At 46.1% G+C, this 27030-nt stretch overlaps 1 protein-coding gene across 4 annotated transcripts in view; it reads right to left on the reverse strand.

Moving 5' to 3' along the window:
* Positions 1 to 27030, reverse strand: part of EBF1 (EBF transcription factor 1) — a 490083-nt gene that overhangs the window by 12954 nt on the left and 450099 nt on the right. For 3 of the 4 annotated variants that reach the window (XM_073649881.1, XM_073649877.1, XM_073649879.1), the window contains exons 12-16: positions 5320 to 5385; positions 4518 to 4695; positions 4186 to 4365; positions 3172 to 3366; positions 1595 to 1663 (exon numbers count right to left, since the gene is read on the reverse strand). In XM_073649881.1, the coding sequence (XP_073505982.1) occupies positions 1596 to 1663; positions 3172 to 3366; positions 4186 to 4365; positions 4518 to 4695; positions 5320 to 5385 (687 nt within the window). In that variant the 3' untranslated portion in view covers position 1595. The remainder of the gene's footprint in view (positions 1 to 1594; positions 1664 to 3171; positions 3367 to 4185; positions 4366 to 4517; positions 4696 to 5319; positions 5386 to 27030) is intronic. The other variant, XM_073649880.1, reaches the window with a different exon arrangement.

Below are 27030 nucleotides of genomic sequence, written 5' to 3' on the forward strand. Positions count from 1 at the left end.
AAAAGCTCTACTTTTGTCTCATCTGACCAGAGAACATTCTTCCAAAATGTTTTAGGCTTTCTCAGGTAAGTTTTGGCAAACTCCAGCCTGGCTTTTTTATGTCTCGGGGTAAGAAGTGGGGTCTTCCTGGGTATCCTACCATACAGTCCCTTTTCATTCAGACGTCGACAGATAGTACGGGTTGACACTGTAGTACCCTCGGACTGTAGGGCAGCTTGAATTTGTTTAGATGTTAGTCGAGGTTCTTTATCCACCATCCGCACAATCTTGTGTTGAAATCTCTCGTCAATTTTTCTTTTCCGTCCACATCTAGGGAGGTTAGCCACAGTGCCATGGGCTTTAAACTTCTTGATGACACTGCGCACGGAAGACACAGGAACATTCAGGTCTTTGGAGATGGACTTGTAGCCTTGAGATTTCTCATGCTTCCTCACAATTTGGTTTCTCAAGTCCTCAGACAGTTCTTTGGTCTTCTTTCTTTTCTCCATGCTCAATGTGGTACACACAAGGACACAGGACAGAGGTTGAGTCAACTTTAATCCATGTTAACTGGCTGCAAGTGTGATTTAGTTATTGCCAACACCTGTTAGGTGCCACAGGTAAGTTACAGGTGCTGTTAATTACACGAATTAGAGAAGCATCACATGATTTTTCAAACAGTGCCAATACTTTTGTCCACCCCCTTTTTTAGGTTTGGTGTGGAATTATATCCAATTTGGCTTTAGGACAATTCTTTTTGTGTTTTTTCATTGAAGACAAATTAAATGAAGATAAAAATAGCAAAGAATTTGTGATTGCAATCATTTTCAGGAAGAAACTGAGTATTATCTGACAGAATTGCAGGGGTGCCAATACTTTTGGCCACCACTGTACATGGTAATTGTCTTGTATCAGTGGCTTTTTTTGGTCATTTAGGGTCTTAGCTAAACTAACAATGTCCTTAAAGGGATTGTATGCTATGGTAGGTGGAAGATTAAGTTGACTACTTGGATCTTCAAAAAGGTTCTAAATAACCTCCCCATTTCACATATCAGGTTCAAAGAAGACCCGTCACCAGGTGTAAAGTGGACAGTTTTTGCTCTTATTCCCAGAGATATGGGGCTTTTTAAGTACTACTAATTTTTAAGGTCTTTACAAAGGGGCGTGGTGGACAGGATCCTCTGGGGCGTGTCGTTAGGTAGCTCTGCATTACTCTCCAATACTCAGGAGAGCAGCAAGAATCAAGTCAAAGCAAAAACTGGACACTTTGACCTGGTGACAGGTTTTATTTTAATCTGGGGATGCAGGGATTTAGGTGACAATACTGCTCACAACCCTGTGTATGACTAACCAATTCATTCTCTGCAACTTTAGAAAGCAAGACTGCCAAGTAGTCAGTCCCTCTGTGTCTACTGTTCGAATATAGTCATGAGTTGGCCAGTGTGCCCCACTTTTAATATAAAAAACACAGTTCGTTGTAGGCTTTAGCTACTCTACCTTGGCCCTAATAAGTGTATATGTAAGAAGAATACAGGTCATTTCTCTCTAGTCAATAGACACAGACAGAACACAGAAACAAGACAGGAGCAGAAAATGGGAAGAACTGGTCACATACTTCAGGAGAAGGCCAAGCCCTGCAGAGAGCCTGTACTGAGGAACTTGCCAGTGTCCACAAAAGACTGGTCTGATGAGGGAAGACAAAAGGGCAAATTAGTGAACTGGGAAAAATGGCATAATGACAAACCCTGTAAGAAGGGGTTTATATTGTGTTCCTGTGGCTGGTGTGTGGAATATTAATTCTAATTGTGTCTTTAGAAGACTACTTTCCTTGTATTATAAGTGTTCTTAAAGAGAGATATGTCTCTCTTTTAAAGAAAAGCTGTCACTTGGTGTAAATGCCGCCGTTCTCCTGAATCCGGCGATGTTTTTCTTTTCTTTTTACGCCCCTCTGTTCCTGAGATATGGCCATCTCTTTCCTGCATATAAACCTAGCATTGGTAGACAAGTGGGCGTGGTCCTTAACTCTCTTCTGTGGGCGTTTTCTTGAAGATCATGCCCATTTGGCAAACAATACTAGATTTATATACAGGAAAAGAGGAGGCCATATCTCAGGAACGGAGAGGCGCAGGAACGAAAGAAAAACAAAACCGGATTCAGGAGAACAGCACCATTTACACCAGGTAGAAAAAAATACAGATGACAGGTTTCCTTTAAGATTCATATTTTTCACCATAGAGGACAATATTGTGGTAGGTACTATAGCAGATAAAAAAAAAGGTTTATTCTTCTCAGCTTGTCATTGGTAATAGATGAATAAATGGGTAAAAAGTGACGACTTTTCTGAGCTAGAAATGAGCACCAGGCAGTTGTCACTTTCTTTTTCCTAATTTTGATAAGTCCGTATATACATTATTTAGCAGAAGGCTACAATGAGGACAGGACAAAAGCACCTCCCAAACAAATGTAAATCTATGTTGTAGTTCAAGGTACAATTGTAATAAAATTCATAATAAAGCATTTAGCAAAATTTGTTTTAAAAATGTTCCATTTTATTTAGGATTTTTTTTATGGTGCCATTAATTTTAGTGCTAATTGCAACTGAAATTGCTATTTAAAAAGGAGACTTCTGCCTCTTTTTGCAATGAGAATACTAATATTAATCTAGGAGTATAACCAATAAACTTTCTGCACACATAAACATATTTGTACATTACTATCCTATAAGACACCCTTTTCTAATAGGAAATAAGAAAAATGTAGAAAAAGACCTATACCTGAAACTTTTTGCGTTAGTCCTATGTGTATACTGATTGGCAAATGTCCACCAACTCTTATCTCCTCAAAATCTTGGATCATTCAAAATAAGGTAAAAAAATGTCCATTTTAAATTATAATCTATTGTAAAAATGAAAAATTTCCATGCTGTTAATTACTTTACGAGGGCTCCTTTCTGTTTCTACAGGTTCTAGGTCCTGTTGGAAGTGACTCCTACATTTTCATCCTTTTAATTTGACATTTGTTCTTTGTCAGAAATATTAACTCCTCACCGTTTGAGGCCAACAAAATAAAAAAATAAAAAGTCATAATATTTTTTAGGTGTATGGACCATGTATTGATATCTCTGGTGATCATGGTCTCAATCATTGCCTTAATCTAATTCATGAAAGAGTTTGTGCAGAAGTTTCCACTCACCTTGTAGGCTGGTGCCATTTGAACTGGTGCAGGTGGGTGGTGGAGACGCTTGTGGTCTGACCACTGGAGCAAAAGCGCTTTTCTGTTTTACGGCCGACACCATATTGGCTGGGGAGAAAGAGAAAATCCCAGAGGAACTGCTACAGTTGGATGGTAGGCTGGTGGAAGAAGCCATTGTGGGACTAGATGGAACTACTGCAACAGAAATATAAGAGAAACTCAGCAAGACAATTTGACAAATCTTTAGTTTCAGCTAAGACCTGAGACCTTTTAAAATGTAATTATAACCAGGTGGAGGCCATGAGGGATCCTGGTCAAGATTGTGGTCAAGGCCTTGAAGGGTCCTGGTCAAGATTTTAGTCAAGTAAATGGCTTAATAGGAGGAAGGACATCAGCACCCTGAATCCTCAACATTATCTGCTTGGCCAAGATTGTGGTCAAGTAAATGGAGTAGTAGGAGGAAGGACATCTGTGCCATGGGCCTTCAAAATTATCTCTTTGACAAAGATTGTGCTCAAATAAATATAGTAGGAGAAAGGAGATCAGCATCATGAATCCCCGATGTTATCTACTTGACAAAGATTATGGTCAAATAAGTGGAGTAGTAGGAGGAAGGACATGAGCATCATGAACCCTCAACATTATCTGCATGACCAAGATTATGGTCAAGTAAGTGAAATAGTAGGAGGAAGGACATCAGCACCATGGACTCTCAACGTTATCTGCTTGACCATGATTGTGGTCAGGTAAGTGGAGTAGTAGGAGAAAGGAGATCAGCACCATGAACCCTCAACGTTATCTACTTGACCAAGACTATGGTCATTTAAATGGAGTAATAGGAGGAAGAACATCAGCATCATGAACCCTGATCTTTATTTACTTGACAAAAAACTTGACCAGGAACTTTGATGTGTATTATATTTTTGGACAAGCAATTTTTGTGCAAATATTGTTTCATACATAAGGTTTTGCATCTTATTTTTATCCAAAAGTTGTAAAAAAAAAACCACTTACTGGCATAAGGTGAGTTGGCGGCAGAGCCATTAAGGAAACTGGGTGATCCGGCAAGATTGGACATAGCCGTGTTTCCATAGCCATTCATGCTGGTGGTGACGGAGCTGTAGTTGGTCTGTTGAGGGGTGGTGCTGGGGGCATAGCTATGTGGGGACACGCTGCTTGTATTGCGAGAGAAACCTGAAAAGTGATAGTATTGTGACATCAATAGTAGTGCTAATAAGGTATTGCTATAGGGCACGAACATACAAATTCATGAGATGCATAATGGAGGAGCTTGAATCTGTAATTGGACGGTTAAGCCCATATTTATTTGCTTGTTGCCTTCTTACCCTGGTTGGTGACTTGTGATGGCTCTGACACATTAACGGCAAGTTGGCCGCTGAAGGAGTTGACTCCCATCATGCTGGGGTGCACAGAAGAGTTGGCTAGAGTTGGGAGCTGGCTGTGGTTCCTGGGAACGCTGTACAACGCCTCGGCAATGTCAGCCGCTCTCTTAAGAATAATTTCCTGAGTAAAGACGCAACATGGTTAAAAAGAAAGGAAAAAATTGAACCAAGTGGCACCAATAATAATACAATCGCTGCCAAAAAAAGCAAAAATCACCAGATTTAAGTCCCCGAGCGATCCTATAGGGGATTATGGCAGAACATGATGAGAAAGACACGTGGACTTTATTATTTCAGGTGGAAATGTTCTTGGGACCACAGGCATGATGGAACAACTATCCAATTGTGTCTTAACTGTATTGCAATATACCGTACAAACATTTCTCCTGAGGGAATAATATAACATAGGGGATGAGTTCAGATTATAGTCATATAAAATTGCCCGATGACGAGCGGTTCAATTTCACTTTTTGTAATAACAGTAATTCAGGAAACGTAAGAAGAGACAGCGAGGGGGGTGATCAGGAACAGGTGGGTTCACAGTTTCTGGAAAGTCCCACAGTCATCCTCAATATTCTCACTAATAAATATCAGATTTGTAAAGCCGGTATCCTGCCGCTGTGGGCCCTACGAGCTCATAGTTGGCCTCTGCCCTGACCCCTTGGAATTTCCAGACTTTTCTAGATAATTTTACAAAAGGAACTAGTTTACATATGTGCAGACTAGTGATAATGTGACTTTGTACCTGATTATTATGTGGCATCCCGTACAATGCTTCTACCAGATCTGCGGCTCTTTTCAGGATCACTTCCTGCGAAAAAAACAGAGGAGGAAATAGTCATGTGATATTTTATTAAGCTAGGTAATAACCAATATGGCTGACAATAATAGGACTGTTTCGGATAGATAATGTGGAATATTAATAAGGATATGCAGGCTGGATAGTCTAATTATTATTATTATTATTATTTATTATTATAGCGCCATTTATTCCATGGCACTTTACATGTGAAAAGGGGTATACATAATAAAAAACAAGTACAATAATCTTGAACAAAAACGAGTCGATAACTGGTACAGTAGAGGAGAGGACCCTGCCCGCGAGGGCTCACAATCTACAGGGGATGTGTGAGGATACAGTAGGTGAGGGTAGAGCTGGTCGTGCAGTGAATGGTGGAGTGAGGGCTACTGCAGGTTGTAGGCTTGTCAGAAGAGGTGGGTCTTCAGGTTCCTTTTGAAGGTTTCCACGGTAGGCGAGAGTCTGATGTGTTGGGGTAGAGAGTTCCAGAGTAAGGGGGAAGCACGGGAGAAATCTTGTATGTGATTGTGGATAGAGGAGATAAGAGGGGAGTAGAGAAGGAGATCTTGTGAGGATCGGAGGTTGCGTGCAGATAAGTACCGGAAGACTAGGTCAGAGATATATGGAGGAGACAGGTTGTGAATGGCTTTGTATTTCATGGTTAGGTTTTTGAACTGGAGTCTCTGGGCAATGGGGAGCGAGTGAAGGGATTGACAGAGAGGAGAGGCCGGGGAATAGTGGGGGACAGGTGGATTAGTCAGGCAGCAGAGTTTAGGATAGATTGGAGGGGTGCAAGAGTGTTGGAAGGGAGGCCACAGAGCAGGAGGTTGCAGTAGTTGAGGCGGGAGATGATGAGGGCGTGCACTAGTGTTTTTGCAGATTCTTGGTTGAGAAATGTGCGGATCCGGGAGATATTTTTGAGTTGGAGTCAGCAGGAAGTGGAAAGGGCTTGGATATGAGGTTTGAGAGATCAGAGTCAAGGGTTACCCCAAGGCAGCGAGCTTGCGGGACTGGGGAGAGTTAGCAGCCAATGACTTTGATGGACAGGTCTGTTGGGGGGTTGAGTGAGATGGGGGAAAGCTGATGAGTTCTGTTTTGTCAATAATTACTATGACCTCTGATGATAGCTAAAAAGAAGGGGCACAATTTTTACACAAATTTAAGAATTCAACTTTCTATTGGGTATAACGACATTAGTGTCAATAGACTGACCATAATGTCTGTTGACTATCTATACACTATGTCTATAACTATCTATACTCTATCTTTATCTATGTCTATTCTGTATTTTATCTTTTGTATAGAAGCCCAGTAATTGCAATCTTGTCTGTGATGATAGTGAGACTAGTAAAAAGTCATCTGTACAGAACAGGAAGTGTGAATCTAAAATAAAGAATTCTGATTTTTTTGTTATAATACTGATTGTGATGTGGATTAAAACAAAAATAAACATAACACAAAATCACAGTGTTTGCATCCCCATGGATTAGCACATTATGAGTACCTCTTAGAATCATTGTATGTACTGTAAAATTGCCACCAAACAGGTCCTTGAGGGGAGATATGTATCACTGAGGTTGGCAGCTTTGGTGATATAAGCCCAGAAAAGCAGGCTCCAGCGCATATAGTATAGGGCATGTCAAGGGCCGGGTTTACGAGCAGTCAGAGAGATGGATGGGACTGGCAGCCCACATATCCCCACCCCGGGGCGTGGTATGGCAGATAAAAAGGAGACTCTTTCAGTGACTGAGAGTGGAGAGGAAACTTTACAGTACCCATAGGCTGAAGATCTAAGCACTGGACAAGTGTTCCCAAACATAAAATTAGGGTTAATTTGTTAAAGGCTTTCAGTTTCTTTCCCACAGAACAGTTTGCAGCGATCGCTCATTACACTCGCTCTGTACTGTAGTCATTGAAGTCCTAACTTATAGTGAAAAACAGTTACAAAAAGTTATTGAAAAAAAGAAAAAGTTTAACGAGACAAGAAAGAAAGTCACTGCCCTTCCCCAAAAAGCAAATTGTTATTATTCATTCCTTAGCAGTTTCTCATCAGAAAATTGAGATCTAATTGCATTCATTTTGCTGTCACCATAAACCTCTCGCAAACTCTCAGATGACACGCTTTTAGATACATATTAGCATTTCTTCAATTTAAAATTCCGCACCGTATGAAGATGAATTGCTTAGCAAGCTAAGGGAACCGGGCTGGGAGATATGGGAGGGACATCTACTTGCCAAGTAAGTACATTCAAAGTCTCTCTCTGTTGTATCCCAATTTTAACCCTTTACTGGTTTCCCTTTCGTTGCTAACAAGTGATGTTTAAAGCCCTTTGGATCACTTGTGTTATTTACTGTGTCATACAATTATTTACTTCAGTCAGATATTGAATCAGTCATCCCCAAGAGTTGCGGAAGCTAACACTGAGCCTTGAGAATTATCAGGATTTCATGTATTTTACAAACAAAAGCATACAGCAGCATTCTGTATACGCTGAGATGTATGCAAACATTGAATACATGATATTTAAGTTTCATTACTGCTATATAGACTATACTTATAAAATGAAGATACTTAGCGCACAAATCAACCAATTCATGTGTGCCCACTGCCACAGCCTACTAAATTTGTAGGCTTTTAGCCCAGGAAAAGCATGTTTAATAAATATTAGAACAAATACATTTTAGGTTTAGGGTCCTACCAGAGAAAGATTGCCTTGTCCTGGCTGGTGGGCACAAAAAAATTGGCCGATTTATGCACTAAAACCTTCATTTTATAAGTATATAGTATAGAGCAGTAATTCTTTCATATATCCAATGTTTGCATACATCTTAGCGCTTACAGAGTGCTGCTGTACGCTTTTGCTTGTATATTATGCAGTCAGGGCTGTGAATTTTTATTTTTTATTTTTTCTGGACAGCTTATCAAAAAAAATCACGGACAGACAGTATTTTTTATGGATACATTGGAAAACCATAATAAATAACTATGAGACATGTCTACAGCCCATTGTTCTTGGCAGCACATTGTCCTGTATAACCTGGATCTGTGCTGCCGAGAACAATTATAGCTTATGTGTACTGAACGATCTATAACAGATCGCCCAGTAGGCATCTGAAGTTGGGTCGGCCTGTGTAAACATGCCACAAGTCAGCAAACAAGCAGCTGATCGATGGTCATTTAGTGACCCAGGTCGGCCTGTGTACACAGACCATGATTCTTCTGATAGTGGCTTATCTGCCTGCAGAACAAAAGGATTCGGCGAAAAAAATCAAACTTGACATCATTGGATGGTGGAAAGTTGGGAAGCTCACATACCCATTAGACATTCAACCGATCACACCGAAACGGTGGATTCTGATAACTTTGGGAATGCATATGGGATATCTGTTGGCCAAACGTTCGTTTGGCATAAAGCTATCCTTTCCAGTGCCCCCATACACATTGATCATTCAGCTTGGCCAAGCGTTGATATGTTTTCAAAAGGAAGACAAAAGAAAGCCGCTGCCTGACACCTACGCTAAAAACAGGAGAATCAGTGTTGAAATTGCAAAAGTCTGATCCTTCCCTCACTGGCATCGTCTGTTGGATGTGAGTCGGGGACCCCATACACATCAAATGGTTGGCCAAAACTGCAGGTTCACCTTACTTTCATCCAATGTGTTGCCTGTAGGTGACGCTCCTATGAGCATATATGGCACAAATAGGCAATGTTATCTGATGAGCTGGTAATTAAGGGTCTAGGGATGTGTAAAGGTACCTTGTATGACATTTATAAGGCACATGGAACCAGCCTATGACATGATCACCTATACCCAAAAAACCCTACAGATGGCTTACATGTAGACCAGGGATGTCAAACTCAAACACACAGAGGGCCAAAATGAAAAACTTGGACAAAGTCGCCAGCCAACCAGTATACAGTATAATGGCCCCACAAAGTCCTCCATACAAAATAATGTGCCTCACATAGTCCTCCATACAGAAAAATGGGCCCCACATAGTCCTCCCTACAGAATAATGGGCCCCACATAGTCCTCCATACAGTATAATGGGCCTCACATAGTCCTCCATACAGTATTATGGGGCCCACATAGTCCTTCATACAGAATAACGGTCCCCACATAGTCCTCCAAACAGAATAATGGTCCCCACATAGTAGTCCATACAGAATAATGGGCCCCACTTAGTCATCCATAGAGTATAATGGGCCCCATATAGTCCTCCATACAGAATAATGGTCCCCACATAGTCCTTCATACAGTATAATGGGCCCCACAAAGTACTCCATACAGAATAATGACCCAACATAGTCCTCCATACAGTATGGTGGGCCCCACATAGTCCTCCATACAGTATAACGGGCCCCACAAAGTCCGCCATACAGAATAATGACCCCACATAGTCCTCCATACAGTATAATGGCCCCACATAGTCCTCCATACAGTATAATGGCCCCACATACTCCTCCATACAGTATAATAGGCCCACATAGTCCTCCATACAGAATAATGGCCCCACATAGACCTCCATACAGTATAATGGCCCCACATAGGGGTGGTGGTTCCGGTGTTGCGGGCCAAATAAAACCACCCTGCGGGCCAGATTTGGCCCATGGGTTAGAGTGTGTCATGTATGATGTAGACGGATGACCGCGGGCACCTATATAGGGTAATATATTGAACAATAGGACATCAAAGTAAAGGAAAGTTTGCTAGTGGGCTGTGAAAATGATGCGTATAAATCTGTAATAGGCAGGAGGTTTCCTGGATTATTTTTAATTAGCAACACCTAATGGGAACGTAATGAGAATTGTGCGGTGCAGGGTGTATGTTTTTGATCTATAGTTCTGTGCCGTTATCAGTGTATTATATCCAGCCCGGGGAGGAATGTGTGTAAATAGGCTCAGAGAAGTTTGTGCATTATTAACTGTGTTGTAAAGACAAAACTTTTACGGAAAAAATATACTGAAGCCTCTGACGCCTTTTCTTAATCCCATTTAGAGACATCACAGATAATGATGAGATTTCAGGGATGTGGGAAAGTCTTCAGCGCAGTGTCAGGTACCTGGCAGCAAATTTGTGATAATTTAGGTATTTTTTGTGATGTATAATTTTTTCATCTTTTTAAAGGAGAAAAAGCAATGTAAAATTTTGAAGTGTAGGGTCGCTGGTATAAACAGCACTCACTTGCCCAGAGCTAAGGCTGCGGAACTGAAAATACGGCTTTGAATGCACACAATGACACTGCAGGAGCCAAGCGCACACACTGACACTGCAGGAGCTAAGCGCATACACTGACACTGCAGGAGCCAAGCGCATACACTGACACTGCAGGAGCTAAGCGCATACACTGACACTGCAGGAGCTAAGCGCATACACTGACACTGCAGGAGCCAAGCGCATACACTGACACTGCAGGAGCTAAGCGCATACACTGACACTGCAGGAGCCAAGCGCACAAACTGACAATGCAGGAGCCAAGCGCACACACTGACACTGCAGGAGCCAAGCGCACACACTGACACTGCAGGAGCCAAGCGCACACACTGACACTGCAGGAGCCAAGCGCACACACTGACACTGCAGGAGCCAAGCGCACACACTGACACTGCAGGAGCCAAGCGCATACACTGACACTGCAGGAGCCAAGCGCACAAACTGACAATGCAGGAGCCAAGCGCATACACTGACACTGCAGGAGCCAAGCGCATACACTGACACTGCAGTAGCCAAGCGCATACACTGACACTGCAGGAGCCAAGCGCATACACTGACACTGCAGGAGCCAAGCGCACACACTGACACTGCAGGAGCCAAGCGCATACACTGACACTGCAGGAGCCAAGCGCACAAACTGACAATGCAGGAGCCAAGCGCATACACTGACACTGCAGGAGCCAAGCGCACACACTGACACTGCAGGAGCCAAGCGCACACACTGACACTGCAGGAGCCAAGCGCACACACTGACACTGCAGGAGCCAAGCGCACACACTGACACTGCAGGAGCCAAGCGCACACACTGACACTGCAGGAGCCAAGCGCACACACTGACACTGCAGGAGCCAAGCGCACACACTGACACTGCAGGAGCCAAGCGCACACACTGACACTGCAGGAGCCAAGCACACACACTGACACTGCAGGAGCCAGGCGCACACACTGACACTGCAGGAGCCAAGTGCGCACACTGACACTGCATGAGCCAAGCACACACACTGACACTGCAGGAGCCAAGCGCATACACTGACACTGCAGGAGCCAAGCACACACACTGACACTGCAGGAGCCAAGCACACACACTGACACTGCAGGAGTCAAGCACACACACTGACACTGCAGGAGCCAAGCGCACACACTGACACTGCATGAGCCAAGCGCATACACTGACACTGCAGGAGCCAAGCGCATACACTGACACTGCAGGAGCCAAGCGCACACACTGACACTGCAGGAGCCAAGCGCACACACTGACACTGCAGGAGCCAAGCGCATACACTGACACTGCAGGAGCCAAGCGCACACACTGACACTGCAGGAGCCAAGCGCATAATGTATCAGTGCAGGAGCTGAGAACACACCCTGACACTGCATGAGCCAAGCGCATACACTGACACTGCAGGAGCCAAGCGCACACACTGACACTGCAGGAGCCAAGCGCATAATGTATCAGTGCAGGAGCTGAGAACACACCCTGACACTGCATGAGCCAAGCGCATACACTGACACTGCAGGAGCCAAGCGCATACACTGACACTGCAGGAGCCAAGCGCATAATGTATCAGTGCAGGAGCTGAGAACACACCCTGACACTGCAAGAGCTGAGCAAATACACTGATATTGTTGTAGCCGAAAGCACACAGTGTCAGGGCAGCAGAATACAGAGAGGGATATGTGTGAGCTACTCAGCTGCTGCACTCACATTGTGTTCGCTGGGCTCCTGCAGTGTCAGTGTATGCACTTGGCTCCTGCAGTGTCAGTGTGTGTGACGCGCCCCCTGGGCCATATTCGTTAGTGGGAATATCCGAAGCCGGATCAGATGGGGGTTGTAGTCTTCCGAGTGGCTGTGACCCGGTCCGTGCCCAGGGTGTCAAACTGAGTTGTATGTGGCAGTCCTACAGATGTTATAAGTTCTTTATTGTCGACTACGCCACCCGTTGTGTTGCGGTCACTGTGGCCGCCGCTGCAGCAGGGTCCGCTGAGGCTGGTGGTGTAGGTGCAGCTTTGGTGATATAACCCCCAACGGGTGGGGTATAGCCTCAGGGGGATCAGGTGCAGAGGATGGGAGTTGTGGTGATGCAGTGTAGACGGCAATCAGAGACAGAGTCGGGTTATGCAGTTTAGGATGTTTACTCACTGCTGATGTTCCGGTCACTCCAGCTTCGAGTGACCTCCCGAGCCGTGCTGCGTCCACCAGGTTCTGGATCCAGCCAACTCCCAAATAAGTCCGGAGCGTGACCCTGAGCTCTCCTTCTGTCCTTTCTCTGGCCGTCCCCACTATTGATCCACCCAGGTCCAGCTCCCTCGGGCCTTCTGTTGGGAGACCCTTGGCCTTGGGTTCCCTGACCCTCCTCGTGGTATGCCTTCGTGGTGGATGTGGTGGGTGACCGTGGCAAACGCTGCCCACGGTCTCCGGTCTCTGGCTGGGGTGTGTTTTTGCCCCCACCAGCTTGGGTTCCGGTACCCTGATGCCGACTCTTCACCCGTGGATTGGATTTGGGGTCTTAGAGTCCTCTCTTCTGCTTCCCCCTCTGGGTCTCTCTCTCTCCTCTCTCACTCTGGGTCTCTCTTCTCCTCCGCTCGCTGACTTTCTCTCTGCAACTGACCCTGTTCTTAGTTGGTGCCCACCTTATATACACCCTCTATGTGTGAGCTCAGGTGACCAGCACCCAATGAGCTCCTATCTTTACCCAGGCTGCTCCCCCTATCTGCCCCTACACTACTTGGGATGTACCACCCCCCTCCCACTCCAGCCAGGAACAGACTCGGTCGTACCTGCACATTTCTAAGTGGGAGTACCGTCGGCCTGTTCCTCGGAAATGGGATGTGTGTAGTGCATGCAGCCTACCGAGCTCAGATCCACACTCCATACTTACCCGGGAGTGGAATATCACACCTCTGGGTTGAGGTGCAATACCCCTGTAGCAGCCGAATCCTCAGGGTGCTACATTCCCCCCTGGTAAATCACAGCACGTCCTCGGGCTGTAAGACATAACACCAAAAACATACAAATTTTTGCATAAACATATAAAACATATAAAACAACATTATATATATATATAAAACATTCTCGTCGCCTCTGGCTCCTCCTCCGGTCACTGTGCAACGTGTGACCGGGTAAAGTGCGACAGTCTCTCTGGAAAACTGGTTTTCCCTATAAAACCGGTAGGGGGCGCTTTAGGACGCGCAACTATATACAAGGATATGGCCGCTCTCAGTCCTCGGCCAGGTATTAGGGAGGAATGACCGCTCTCAGTCCTCGGTCAGTGGGATTAAAGGAATAAACGGGTAAACAGTTCACTCAGCTGGTCCCAACGGGGACTATATTTGCAGTAACAGTTTCTTTATACCCCGATCGGGTAACTATTTACAGCACCTACTCCGCTGTACTCAACAACGTCTTCCTCCTGCTCCTTCTTTGGGGATCTCAGCTTCAGACCCGTCCGGATCCTCTTGCTCCTCCTCCTCACATCGCAGCTCCTCCTCTGTCAGGCGATGCACTTGGAGGGCGTAAGGTCCTTTGGCACACTTGTGCCGGGTAAAGGTGACCTCGTCCCCGATATAAAGGTCACGACCTCTGTGCCCCTCCGGCAGATGGGACTCCACATCTCTGCGCGTGACAAAGACGTCGCCGGGGGTGTTGTGGTCTCTGATGAAGCCCCACCCATGCTGCATGTTGAACTTAATTACAGTCCCGGTGGTGCGGGGACTGTGCGCTGCACGGGGGTCCCTCCTGGTTCGGCTCTTCTGCTCGGCGCTCCTTATTTGGGCCTGTTGTTCCCGGACCCGCCTCTCTCTCCGCTCCCTCGCAAACTCCTCGAGCTGCTGTCGGCAGCACGCAGCACGCTCCGCTGCAGCTGCCCTGGTTTCTTGAGTGAACCCCATTAGGTCTTCTCCGGTGGGGTCCCACTCAAATTGGGTCTCTTCAAGCGGGGGCGAGATCCTTATCACGGGCTTCGGAGCCGGAATCAGGGGTGCACACATGGCCCCAACTCTCCTCTGGTGCTCCAGTTCATAATATCTCTGGGGCCAGATGAAAGGCTGCCCGTCCGGCCACGTGTGCTGGGCAAACAAGTCCTCTCCCAGATGCGGCACCCTTGGTTTTACGGGTGCGGGCGCGGTGGTGGTGGCGCCCGGGTTGCCCAGGCCTTGCGGCCAGGCCTGGGGCACCTGGAAGGTGAAGGGCACCGTCAGGACGGCGGCGCCCTGGGCTACCTGGCCTTGCGGCCAGGCCGGAGGCTCCGCGGAGGTAGGGGGCGCTGTTGGTGATGCGACGCCCGGGAATTCTAGGCCCTGCGACCAGGCTGGTGTTACTTCCTGTTTTGCCACGCTCGGGGTCGGTGCGCATGGCGTCACAGGGGTCGCGGCGGCGGCTTCCGGTTGGGGCCTAGTCTGCGTCGGTGACATGGCGTTTTCGGGCACTGCAGGGGGACTTTCGGGCTCTGCGACGGGGAGCTGGGGCAGGTAAGCGGTGTCCTGGTTTGGGGTATAGACGTCCCCTTTACCTGCCTCCACTCGTTCGGCTCCCTTCTCGGCGCCGTCTCCGGCCTTCAATCCTCCCGCGCCATCCTCAGAGGCGGTCTGTCTCCTCATCTTGGCTGGCGTGCTCCGGGTCTTGGTTTGCTGGGCCATCTCTCGGCTCCACTCCGCCAATGTCTCTCGCTGTACCCGGGCCATCCTCCGTGCGAGGCCCTCCAGGGCAGTCTGTGCACACTCCCGGTCTCGGGGGAGCTGTGCGAGGACCTCCACTAGGCCTAGTGGGGTCGTGGTTTCCAGCAGGCTCCTGACCAACGGGTCGGTGCTGCTCTGCTCTTCTTCCAGCAGGCTCCTGGCCAGCGGGCCGGTGCTGCTCTGCTCTCTGGCCATCTCCGGGTGAGCTTCTCTGCTACTCCTCTCCAGGCTTCTTGCCTCCGGGTGCGCTCGCTCCAGACTGCTCCAAGCGACACCCATCTTTGCTCTCTCCTTTCGTCTCCTCCCCCTTCGAGGGCGGTCCCGGGGCCACTTGGTGACTGTCAGCTCCAGGGGCTGTTCTTTCACGCTGACAGACACCTCTAGCATCACAGTCTCTGTTGGTGGGGGCGGTTTCCACTTTTGGCGCCATTTTCGGTCCTGGCCCACGGTGGGAGGTGGCCTCTCGCCACCCTCTGGCACGCCCATAATGGCGTCCGCTCTTCCAAGGCGGGAAACCTTTGGAAATGGCGGGAATTGCTTCCCAGTGGCGGGAAACTCTGCAGATGGCGGGAAAAAGCTGTTAATGGCGGACAACCGGCTGGAATCGACTGGTGATGGGGTCCGATGGCGGGGACCCTCCGGAACCGGCAGGAGACTTCTTTTTGAGGTAAACTCGTTCTTTTCTTCAGGCACGCAGTACCCGGGTGTTGCGGGCACGTAATCCTGCCGACTACGCCAAAGTTGACGCGCCCCCTGGGCCATATTCGTTAGTGGGAATATCCGGAGCCGGATCAGATGGGGGTTGTAGTCTTCCGAGTGGCTGTGACCCGGTCCGTGCCCAGGGTGTCAAACTGAGTTGTATGTGGCAGTCCTACAGATGTTATAAGTTCTTTATTGTCGACTACGCCACCCGTTGTGTTGCGGTCACTGTGGCCGCCGCTGCAGCAGGGTCCGCTGAGGCTGGTGGTGTAGGTGCAGCTTTGGTGATATAACCCCCAACGGGTGGGGTATAGCCTCAGGGGGATCAGGTGCAGAGGATGGGAGTTGTGGTGATGCAGTGTAGACGGCAATCAGAGACAGAGTCGGGTTATGCAGTTTAGGATGTTTACTCACTGCTGATGTTCCGGTCACTCCAGCTTCGAGTGACCTCCCGAGCCGTGCTGCGTCCACCAGGTTCTGGATCCAGCCAACTCCCAAATAAGTCCGGAGCGTGACCCTGAGCTCTCCTTCCGTCCTTTCTCTGGCCGTCCCCACTATTGATCCACCCAGGTCCAGCTCCCTCGGGCCTTCTGTTGGGAGACCCTTGGCCTTGGGTTCCCTGACCCTCCTCGTGGTATGCCTTCGTGGTGGATGTGGTGGGTGACCGTGGCAAACGCTGCCCACGGTCTCCGGTCTCTGGCTGGGGTGTGTTTTTGCCCCCACCAGCTTGGGTTCCGGTACCCTGATGCCGACTCTTCACCCGTGGATTGGATTTGGGGTCTTAGAGTCCTCTCTTCTGCTTCCCCCTCTGGGTCTCTCTCTCTCCTCTCTCACTCTGGGTCTCTCTTCTCCTCCGCTCGCTGACTTTCTCTCTGCAACTGACCCTGTTCTTAGTTGGTGCCCACCTTATATACACCCTCTATGTGTGAGCTCAGGTGACCAGCACCCAATGAGCTCCTATCTTTACCCAGGCTGCTCCCCCTATCTGCCCCTACACTACTTGGGATGTACCACCCCCCTCCCACTCCAGCCAGGAACAGACTCGGTCGTACCTGCACATTTCTAAGTGGGAGTACCGTCGGCCTGTTCCTCGGAAATGGGATGTGTGTAGTGCATGCAGCCTACCGAGCTCAGATCCACACTCCATCCTTACCCGGGAGTGGAATATCACACCTCTGGGTTGAGGTGCAATACCCCTGTAGCAGCCGAATCCTCAGGGTGCTACATGTGCACTTGGCTCCTGCAGTGTCAGTGTGTGTTCTCTGCTCTTGCTCTGACACTGTGTGCGTTCAGTTTCTGCAGTCAGTGTGTGTTCTCGGTTTCTGCAGTGTAAGTATGTGTTCTTAGCTCCTGCACTGACACTGTGTGCATTTAACTCCTGCAGTGTCAGTGTGTATATTCAGTTTCTGTAGTGTCAATGTGGGTGCCCGCAGTGCCGTAACTATAAACTTCGGGGCCCCGGGGCAAAACTTCATAGTGGGGCCCCTCAACATTTCAATCACTAGAGGTTGTGCGGAACGTGGTGAAGCCTGCTACGCATTGTTGTATACAACACACAGGCTTCACCACGTTCCGCAAGACCTTTAATAGATTTTGTTGTTTATGATGCAAGTTTTAGAAGTTAAATATTCAGTGAATATGTTTGGAAAATTAATAAGGTGAATAATTCCAAATATTTCACAATTTTCAAATAACTGTATATGTTTATTAAGTAGCAGCCGGGCTTCTCACAGTTTGTCACAGAGATCTTTGTGTCTGCTGAGACTGTCTCCTCTCAATGATGCTGAGAGTTGGTTACAGTCAGTGTGCACTGTGCCTTGCCAACTCTCTGTAATCTCCAGACTAACATATTGTTACAAATCTTGTGCTGAGACTCTCCAGGCCAGTGCAGGTTTCCATTCATTGACAGCTGGCAGAGCTCCTGGAAATTATTGAAATGATAGTCTATCCTGTCCTCCGGGTGACATTGTCTGACAGGAATATAGGAGCTGGGTATTTTATGAGAAATTAAAGTATTAAAATACAATTTTTACCATCAGTTTGGGGCCCCTTGGGTGGTTGGGGCCCCGGGGCAGTGCCCCGGCTGCCCCAGTTGTAGTTACGGCCCTGGGTGCCCGGCTCCTGCTCTCACACCATGTTCGCTGGACCACTGCACAGTCAGTGTGTGCTCTCGGCTTCTACAGTATCAGTGTTTGTGTTTGTCCCCTGCATTGTCAGAGTGTGCTCTCAGCTCCTGCACTGACACTGTGTCCCTGGAAGTATCTGTGTGTGTGCTTGACCCCTGCAGTCCGTGTGTGCACTTGGTTTCTGCAGTGTCTGTGTGCGGTTGCTTCCTGCAACGTCAGTGTGCGAATGTGCGACAGAGCTTTAATTTCAGGCAGCGCTCATTCTGGACAAACGAGTGCTGTCAATCATTATAGAGGGTGGAGTGGTGCACTTTATGCTTGGCCACACCAAGGGTGCACCGAGCACCCTCATTAGTATAAGAAACTTAACTCTGCCGCCTCTATGTAGAACTTTTTTTTAAATGACTTTGTGCAAAGTTTAGGTAAGAATAAGATTGGGTTTGTCATCAACGGAAGAAAAAACAAAGAGACTTCGCAGAAGAGAGACTTAGCAGAGCCGTTTAAAGCTGAATAAGACAGATTGGTACATGCGGTAGTTTTGTAAAGTTAACCAGCGACGCCTGGCTTGCTGCCCTAGAGTATAGTGACCAGAAAATTACAGTCCCTTCGTGTCACCGCACTCCCAGCGAGGGAGCGGGCCCTGAGGCATGTTTGTGTTCAGAAACTAATATATTGCCTTTCAATCAGAGGAGAGAGGCGAGGAACACACAGGCAAAACATGCCGAGTGGGTCAGAAAAGCAATAAAGATTTTTACAGAGCTGTCCAAGGTGCTAAATTCCCTCAATAATGGGATTGGCACTCTAGAGTTAACCTCTCATTTACTGCTGGAGTGGGGAGCCCCGCTCTAATGTCATTGCATGTTTACCTTGAAATGTATATTTTATGACATTATGTTAGTGCATCGCCGCCGGAGCAATTTTCCAAGGCTCGGGCATGGTTTAAAAGAGACTGGAAATATTTATGGTGAGGAAGGATAAAGGATTGAATTGTGTTTTCTGACCTTCCAATTACCGAAGGTGATTTCCCTAACCAAGCCATTTACTCCGTTCGCCGCTCGGAGGGACGCGGCGCCCATTACTATTTATTTAATGTTCGTTGTGGGCTTATTGTGTCCGCACCGGCGATGGTTAATGGCTGCATCTTATTTCCAGGAACGTGAGAACGGATAAATAGATGGGATCTTATAACATATGCTCTCACTCCCACCCAACAGGGAAAGTAATAAATACAATGGCTTTTTTTTTCCTTTTTTTTCCCCCGATCAGAACACAATAAACACAGCTGGTTTACATTACATCTAGAAGGGGCATTATAAAAAGCGAGTTCTGGAAGCTTAGCTGTATCCTCGGAGCTGGGAGCACAATCAATACATGCACAGGATAAGTGGAGGGTCACGAGGCGGAGGCCCACCAGATCCTGTGCGCTCAGGGGAAGGGATTTCCTGCATTGCACCTTCCGCGTGGATAAAGTGCTAGCGATACAAAGCTCTTGGCGCCGCGGTACATTTGACATCAATCTGTGCATTTCTAGCAGACGGTGTCTGATTGGACATAGGAGGGGCTAATCTGATCATAATCCCGACAGGGCTGAGCCTATGAGAGGGAAGCACGGTCAATGCTTTGCAAAAAAAATAAAAGAACACATGTATTAGGGAATTGTATAAAAGTACTTCCAAAATATATTCCCCTTAAAATTGGGGTAGTTTTGGGAAAACTCTTTATGGAAAACGATAGCAACTTGGCCCTTGTTCTAGCAAAGGATTATAGTGACCCCTCATGCTAAAAATTAAAGGGGCTGTCCGGGACTTAAACATTGATGGTTAGTATAGATGTCTTGGGTGTGTCGGGTGTGACAGACAGTCACACCCAGCTGTAGATGGGCACTGCGCTTGACATCTTCTTGATCCTTTCATCATCCCTCCCTTTCTAGGACCCAGCAGTGATCTCCACCTTCTGCTGCTAATTAACACACCCTTGCTGGATCTTTAAATACACTCAGTTTCTCCAGAGAATCTCTGGTGATAGAGTACAGTAAATTCCTCTGTTCAGGTCTGGTGTTCTAGCAGTCGGCTAGATTCTCCTTGGAGTTCCTTTGTGGATTGTAGTCGTGATCTCTCTGGTGTCTTCTCAAAGCTAAGTGTATCCCCTAGTCTGTTTGCCTTGTTTGTCTTTAGTTGCAGTTGGGCTGACTAGTGCTCACCCCTCCCCGACCCTAAGTAGGGCTTAGCTTTAGGGACAGCCAGGGTAAGGTATCCTTCTCGGCGATAGGTGCGGAACCTATATAGGGACGATAGGGGAGTTAGGGTGTTGTTAGATCAGCTTAGGGGTCTCCACTCCCCCTTTCCCTAGTTGCTGGGCTTCCCCCCTTTTCCCGTCATCATACGTTAGGTTCTTCTCATACCTAGCATGACAATAGGTCATCAATGTCTGATCAGTGGTGGTGCAACATCCGGCACCCCACAGATCAGCTTTTCCCAGTGTCAGCGGCGGCCGGAACTGCTCAGTTATGGAGTTGCACAGCACAGCTCCGTCGACAGAATGGTGGTTGCGCCTGGGTACTGCACATCCACCCCTTAGTGATATGGACAGGGGGCAGGTGTACAGTACCTCGCCGTGGCTGTACTGTGCAGCTCCCTAACTGAGCAGTTTCGGACGCCGCCTATATCGGGAACAGCTGATTGGTGGGAGTGCCAGTTGTCTCACCCCCACTGATCATTAGATCCTAAAGGTAGGCCATCAGTGTTAAAGGGGTTGTCTGGGCATGTTGCATCGATAACTTATCATTAGGATAGATCATCAATATGAGATCACCGGACACCCTCACCAACCAGTTGCCCCAATGGAGCTGCAGTGCACAGCTCCTATCAATGTGTAGCAGCCGCTGCCGGGTAATGCAGATCAGCAGGTGATCGTTGGTGGTGCCAGGTATCGGAACCCCAAAGATAAGTCATGAATATCATATGCCCGGAAAAGTCCTTTAACTGAGCCTCTGGGCTGTAAAACCTAAGACTCGTGTTTTCTTTGTGTTTAATGTATTTTTAACATATTTTCACCCTATATCCTGTCTATTACAAATTCTATGTGGCGCTTACTGCATATGGCTTTGTCTGGCTCTCGTTGATTTTTAAAGGGTTCTTTTGGAATATAATAATGATGATCTATCGTTAGGACAGACTAATAATATCATATCGGTGGGGGGTTTGGTTTTGGGACACCTACAATTAGCTGATTGACGGGACCCGCAACTGTTTTTGTAGGGCTTGCGTCTGGTATTTCAGGTCTCTGTAGTTCTGTCTATTCAAGTGAATGGGACTCATTCGCAGCATCAGGCAGTGGCACTACTAAAAGCATTGAGCTGTGCCCGGTAAATAAAGAAGGCCCTGGTTGGTGGAACTATTGGACCTCCCACTGATCTGATGGTGATGGCCAACAATAATTAAAGGGAATCTTCAGAAGGTTTTTGCTATGTAATCTGAAAGCATCATCATGTAGGGGCTGAAACTCTGATTACAGTGATACGTCACTTACTAGGCTGTGCATTATTGTTTCAAGAAAATCAGTGTTTTATTAGCATGAGATTATCACTACAGGACTACGTCTCTCGTGCCTCCTAGTCAATTGGTCTGTATAATCCCGCCCTCTCCACTGATTAGTAGGTTGCTACAACTGTACAGTGTACACAGAAAGCAGCCAATCAGTGGTGTGGGCGGGGTTATACACAGCTCAGCATTCTGAGCTCTGCTAGATCTGCAGCAGAAAAAACAGGGATTTTATCAAAATGACAGCATGCAGACCAGCAAATAACATATCGGTGGAATCAGCGTCTCAGCCCCTACGTCAGATTACATAGCAAAAACCTGGTGACAGATTTATTTTAAGAGCATCAGTATAAATCTGTATGCAGTGTGCTCCCCCTAGTGGTGGCTGCAGGCAGTATTTTATCCTTTATGACCAGAAATAGAGGATTTCTTCTTGTATGCCGCTCTGCCACCTTACCCTTAAAAATATATATGGTGCAGTTGAGGGCTGTTGGTCCTTTATTTCTGAAATGCTCAGTTATTTTTGCCAGAAACAGAGAAAGGTTCAACAACTTTACCCTCCTGTGAATGTGATACAGTGAAAAGTGAAATTTTGGAGTTAAAACCAAAATCACACCTGAATTGTACAATTTGAGCTTTTAATTTTAAGCAGTGAAGGGCGGGTATGATGTAAGTATCCACTGACACACGCAACCGTCTGCTCAGAGGTGACAGAGAGTGGTTTAATGACACATAGAGCATGTGGTTTCCGTCATTATATCACCTTTAGTCTCTATTGTGGAAATGCACTTTCCCCCTTTCGCTCCATGCATGGGTGTACAGAGTTATGAGCTGAGGCTGTCAGTGGAGTATTAGAATTATAAGTGTGAAATCTTGCACCTGTACCCTTTTCTTAAATTGTCAAAAATTAAAAATTAACCCCTGTTGTACCAGGATGATTGCAGTGAACCAATACAATGTACATTATATATATATATATATATATATATATATATATATATATTATAACATCATATATGCTAAAGTAATAAAGAATGTGACCGTAGTAATCAATTTTGAAGATCACATAGGATCACCAAAAATCGGAAAATTGAGGTCATATATATGTATAATTACCCCTCATTGACCCATGAATGGCTGCTTGTTGATTCTATATGATATACATTTTCAGGAAGCCTAACCTCCTTAGATGATGCGACCAATAGTCGTGCCTACTCCTCCACCTCCTCAAAATAAAAGCTAATCAATTTAAGGGGTTGTCCACTACATTTTGGGGATATTAAGAAAAAAAAAGAACATATATTCACCTAAGGGATCCTTATGTTCTTCCACACCTCACCTACAGTATATCCCCACAGGTCTCCTGACTTTCTCCTCTGGAGGGGAACATCTACAGCCATTCGTCAATTGAAACCTTCACAATCTGTCCAAGTCAAAAGTCTAAGCCTGGAGACCGGTTGGGGATACAGTGGAATGGCAGTGTTCCAGTATGTATGTAGTTCCTTAATTTAAAGGGGTGGTTCACTACTTTGATATTGGTGACAGGCCTCTTGACTTTCCCCTCTGGAGGGGAACGTCAGGAGCCATTCGTCAACTGAACCCTTCACAATCCGTCCAAGTCAAAAGCGTAAGCCAGGAGACCAGAGTCACGGGTGTGTCAGATGTAACAGACAGTCGCTCTGCATCTGGCTGCAGAAGGTCACTGTGTTTGGCATTGTAGACGCCTTCTTAATCCTTCTGACTTTTAGACCCAGCGGCAATCTCCCTCTTGCTCTGACTGACACACCCTGGTCTGGTGTTTATAAACTCTCAGTCTGCTTCAGGGAGTCGCTGGTGATATTCTCATTTTTCCCTTGTGAAGGCTTGAAGCTATAGGTGTCAGCTAGCTTCCTCTCTGGTGCCCTTGGAGGACGTTTGGTGTTATCTCTCTGGTGTCTCCGCAAGCTAAGTTTTCCCCCTTTGTTTGTCTCCCTTGTTATCTTTAGTTTTTAGTGGGCACTGACCAGTGCTCACCCTCTCCCTATCTAGGGACTAGCTTGATTTTAGGGCAGCATGGTGGCTCAGTGGTTAGCACTGCAGCCTTGCAGCGCTGGGGTCCTGGGTTCAAATCCCACCAAGGACAACATCTGCAAGGAGTCTGTATGTTCCCCCCGTGTTAGCGTTGGTTTTCTCCGGGCTCTCCAGTTTCCTCTCTCACTCCAAAGGCATACTAATAGGGAATGTAGATTGTGAGCCCCAATGGGGATAAGTTCTGTAAAGAACTGCGGAATTAATGGCGCTACATAAATGAGTAAAATAAATAAATAAATAGCTCTAGGGATATACAGGGCTTAGGTTTCCTGCTCGGCGATTGGTGTGGAACCAATATAGGGACCGTAGGGTAGGCAGGGTGTTATTAGATCTGCCTAGGGGTCTCCACTCCCCCTTTCCCTAGTGTCTGGGCTTCCTTCCACTCATCCTTTCGTGCTGCGTTTAGTCTTTCCCACACTGTGTGTGACAACCGGTTGGGGGTACAGTGGAATGGCAGGGTTCCAGTATGTATGCAGTTCCTTAATTTAAAGGGGTTGTCCACTACTTGATGTTGGTGACCTATCTCAGGGATAGGTCATCAATGTCAGATCTGTGAAGGCACCATCAGCGGTTTGTGGCTTCGTAGACTGGAGTGACCATTCTTGCAGCTCAACTGAAGTGAACAGGAGCTGAGGTGCAATACCTGAGACAATATATAAGTCTTGGAGAACGTTCTTAAATTTTACAGGGATTCCAGTTTCATTCAAGTGAATGCTGAACTGCAATACCAGACCTACCAGACCCATGGACAAGGGATGGTTTCTGGATTCAAGCAGTCCCTTTCTAATTTCAGACAACCCCTATAAGAAGACACCAATAGGATACCTCCATTGATATTAATAAGTGTCCCAATGGTTTATATAATACACGAAGAAAGCACTGCGAGTTGAAAGTCTTCCTTTATAGGCCGAATGTACATAATAAGCCCAATAAATGCGATTGGCATAAGAACAAGCGGGATTCTTGGAGATGAATGATTTGCTGTGTGATATTATCAAGTTCCGATTTCTGTCCTATTCCCTAGGCTGCTCCCTTCCATCCCTGCTGCTCAATTACTGTCCCGCCTGCAATAATAGACTTGTAAGCGCTGTTCCTTCGATCGGCTGGCCTGTGCACAGCTGCCTGGGACAGATGACTTTACAATGATGGATCACACAGCATAGCCATGGTGCTGAGCTCTCAGCCCCAGGGAGAGACACTAATGAGCCAGAGCTCTGCTTCTAGCCAAGGCAAAGGATCAGCAGCTCAGCTGAGCCCCAGAGGTGTCTGTCTCGAAAGACTTCTCAAGACGAGCAGGTGAAGAAGACTGCCCTCCGTCACTTACCTTCTGTAATACCGGATGACCCAATAATCAGGAAACTTGTATTCTAATATCAAATGAGCCTTTTACCAATAAATTGCACTGACAACCAAATGAAGTGCTACTATTAATTTTTTTTTTGTATATATAGAATTCCAAATCCTGAGCAAAGGTATAGGTTTAAAGGGATCTGTCAGCACATTTTTACATACAAGAAGTAGTGGGACGGATGTATAGACCCTTGTCCCCTAATTAAAATGATACTTTTTTTGTAGAGATCCGATGTGCCAGTCATGAGAAATATAGTCTAGAAGTTATATGCAAATAAGGTTGGAAGTGTGGGCGGGACAATGGACTGCTTCTTCCTAGTTCATTGACACGCCCCCCAGTGCACTTCCAGACTGATATCTCATGACTGGCACATCGGATCTCTACAAAAAAGGTATCATTTTAATTGGGGGACAAGGTCCTATACAGCTATATCACTACTGTCATAATCATAAGTAAAAACATGCTGGAAGGTTCCATTTAACCATTTTTTTTCAAGATTTTGGAAATCCTTACAAAGTTTGATCAACATTTTTATTATGAAATAAAGAAGAGTTTTATGCAGCAGTTTTTATTTTGCACACAAATTTTCTTGGCATGAAGCGTATATTTCTCTAGCTGATTTCTGGCTCTGGAATTCATCCCTGAACTAGATAACCTCCCATATTTTTGATCATATGCTCTCCCAGCACGGTTATTGCCACCTAGTACATTTATACATTTACTCGCTCTGTGGATTGTCAATTCCATACACCTTCTCGCTACTAACAGTACATGCCTAATGTCAGTGCCGGACTGGGGTGCCAAGGGCCCACCGGTAACGTTGACTATGATGGCTGACTGTTCAGCTACATACAAATATCACATTACCCTCATTCACAAATTTGCCTATTTTTCTATATAATAAATGGGCTAATTTGTTAAATTAATGTTGAGATGATGTCCTTGTCTGTACTTAGTGAAACAAATGTATTGACCCAACTACTTCTCATATATCGCATTCCTGCATGGGGGCCCACCGGAGGATTACCCTGTTCTCCTGTGGGCCAGTCCGAGCCTGCCTAATGTCATGCCTCTTCACAACAGTTTTGAGTACTAGCATGTGCAGTCCAATTTGCATACATATGCGCTGATAAAAGCAGCACTAGACCCAGAACATATATGTGATATCAGCCATGTAGCATGTACATTGTTGAATATAGTCAGAAAGGAAAAATTACAAATTCACAGGGCTACCAGAAAAAAATTAAGGGGTCACGTCACCCTGTTAGGAACCAGGAGATCAGAATCGAGTTAAAGAAGTATAATGCAAAGTTATGTGATTTGAAAAGATAACATACTGTATTAATTAACATCTGCAGTCACCACTAGGGGGAGCTTAGGAGCATACTGCTATACAGAACTCAACAATAAGACACAGCTCCCTCTGGTGGTGACTTCAGGCAGCATGTTATTTTTTAATCCTCTGTCACTGACGGAAATTGAATTCTATGTTGGAAAAAATAAATATCAAGATATATTAAGAAATTAACTAACACAGAATTTTAAAAATGACATTATGAGAAAATTTGGAGTCCGCAATTTCTATCCATATATTTGGAATAAGGAAAATGAACATCATAAGGGTGGGGGATCACATCTAGTAGCCAGGGGGCTATTGTAATTTGCAGCTTTCACACTAGTATTGGTGTGAAACGGTTCCCCTACAAATTGGGAAAGATTTTTAGTTAAGCATGCATGCGTGTAGGTCTTTTTGGGTTCTTACATGAAGACATATGGGTTGCTGCTACGGCACTTAAACATCATACGCGCTCGTCTGCCATTTGGAATAATTGAATTTTATGATTAATCATTCATGTTCTATTTTTGTCCATATTAATACCATATTTTTAATAGTATATAAAATGCTACATAAAACTCAATGCAAACAGTGACACAAAGTATATGTTGCAAAAGGCAATAAGGACAAAAATAAAAGAAAACG

Source organism: Phyllobates terribilis, unplaced genomic scaffold (assembly GCF_046119375.1).
Source record: "Phyllobates terribilis strain yellow unplaced genomic scaffold, ASM4611937v1 Scaffold_10__3_contigs__length_209671492, whole genome shotgun sequence".
In the NCBI taxonomy this organism is placed as follows: Eukaryota; Metazoa; Chordata; class Amphibia; order Anura; family Dendrobatidae; genus Phyllobates; species Phyllobates terribilis.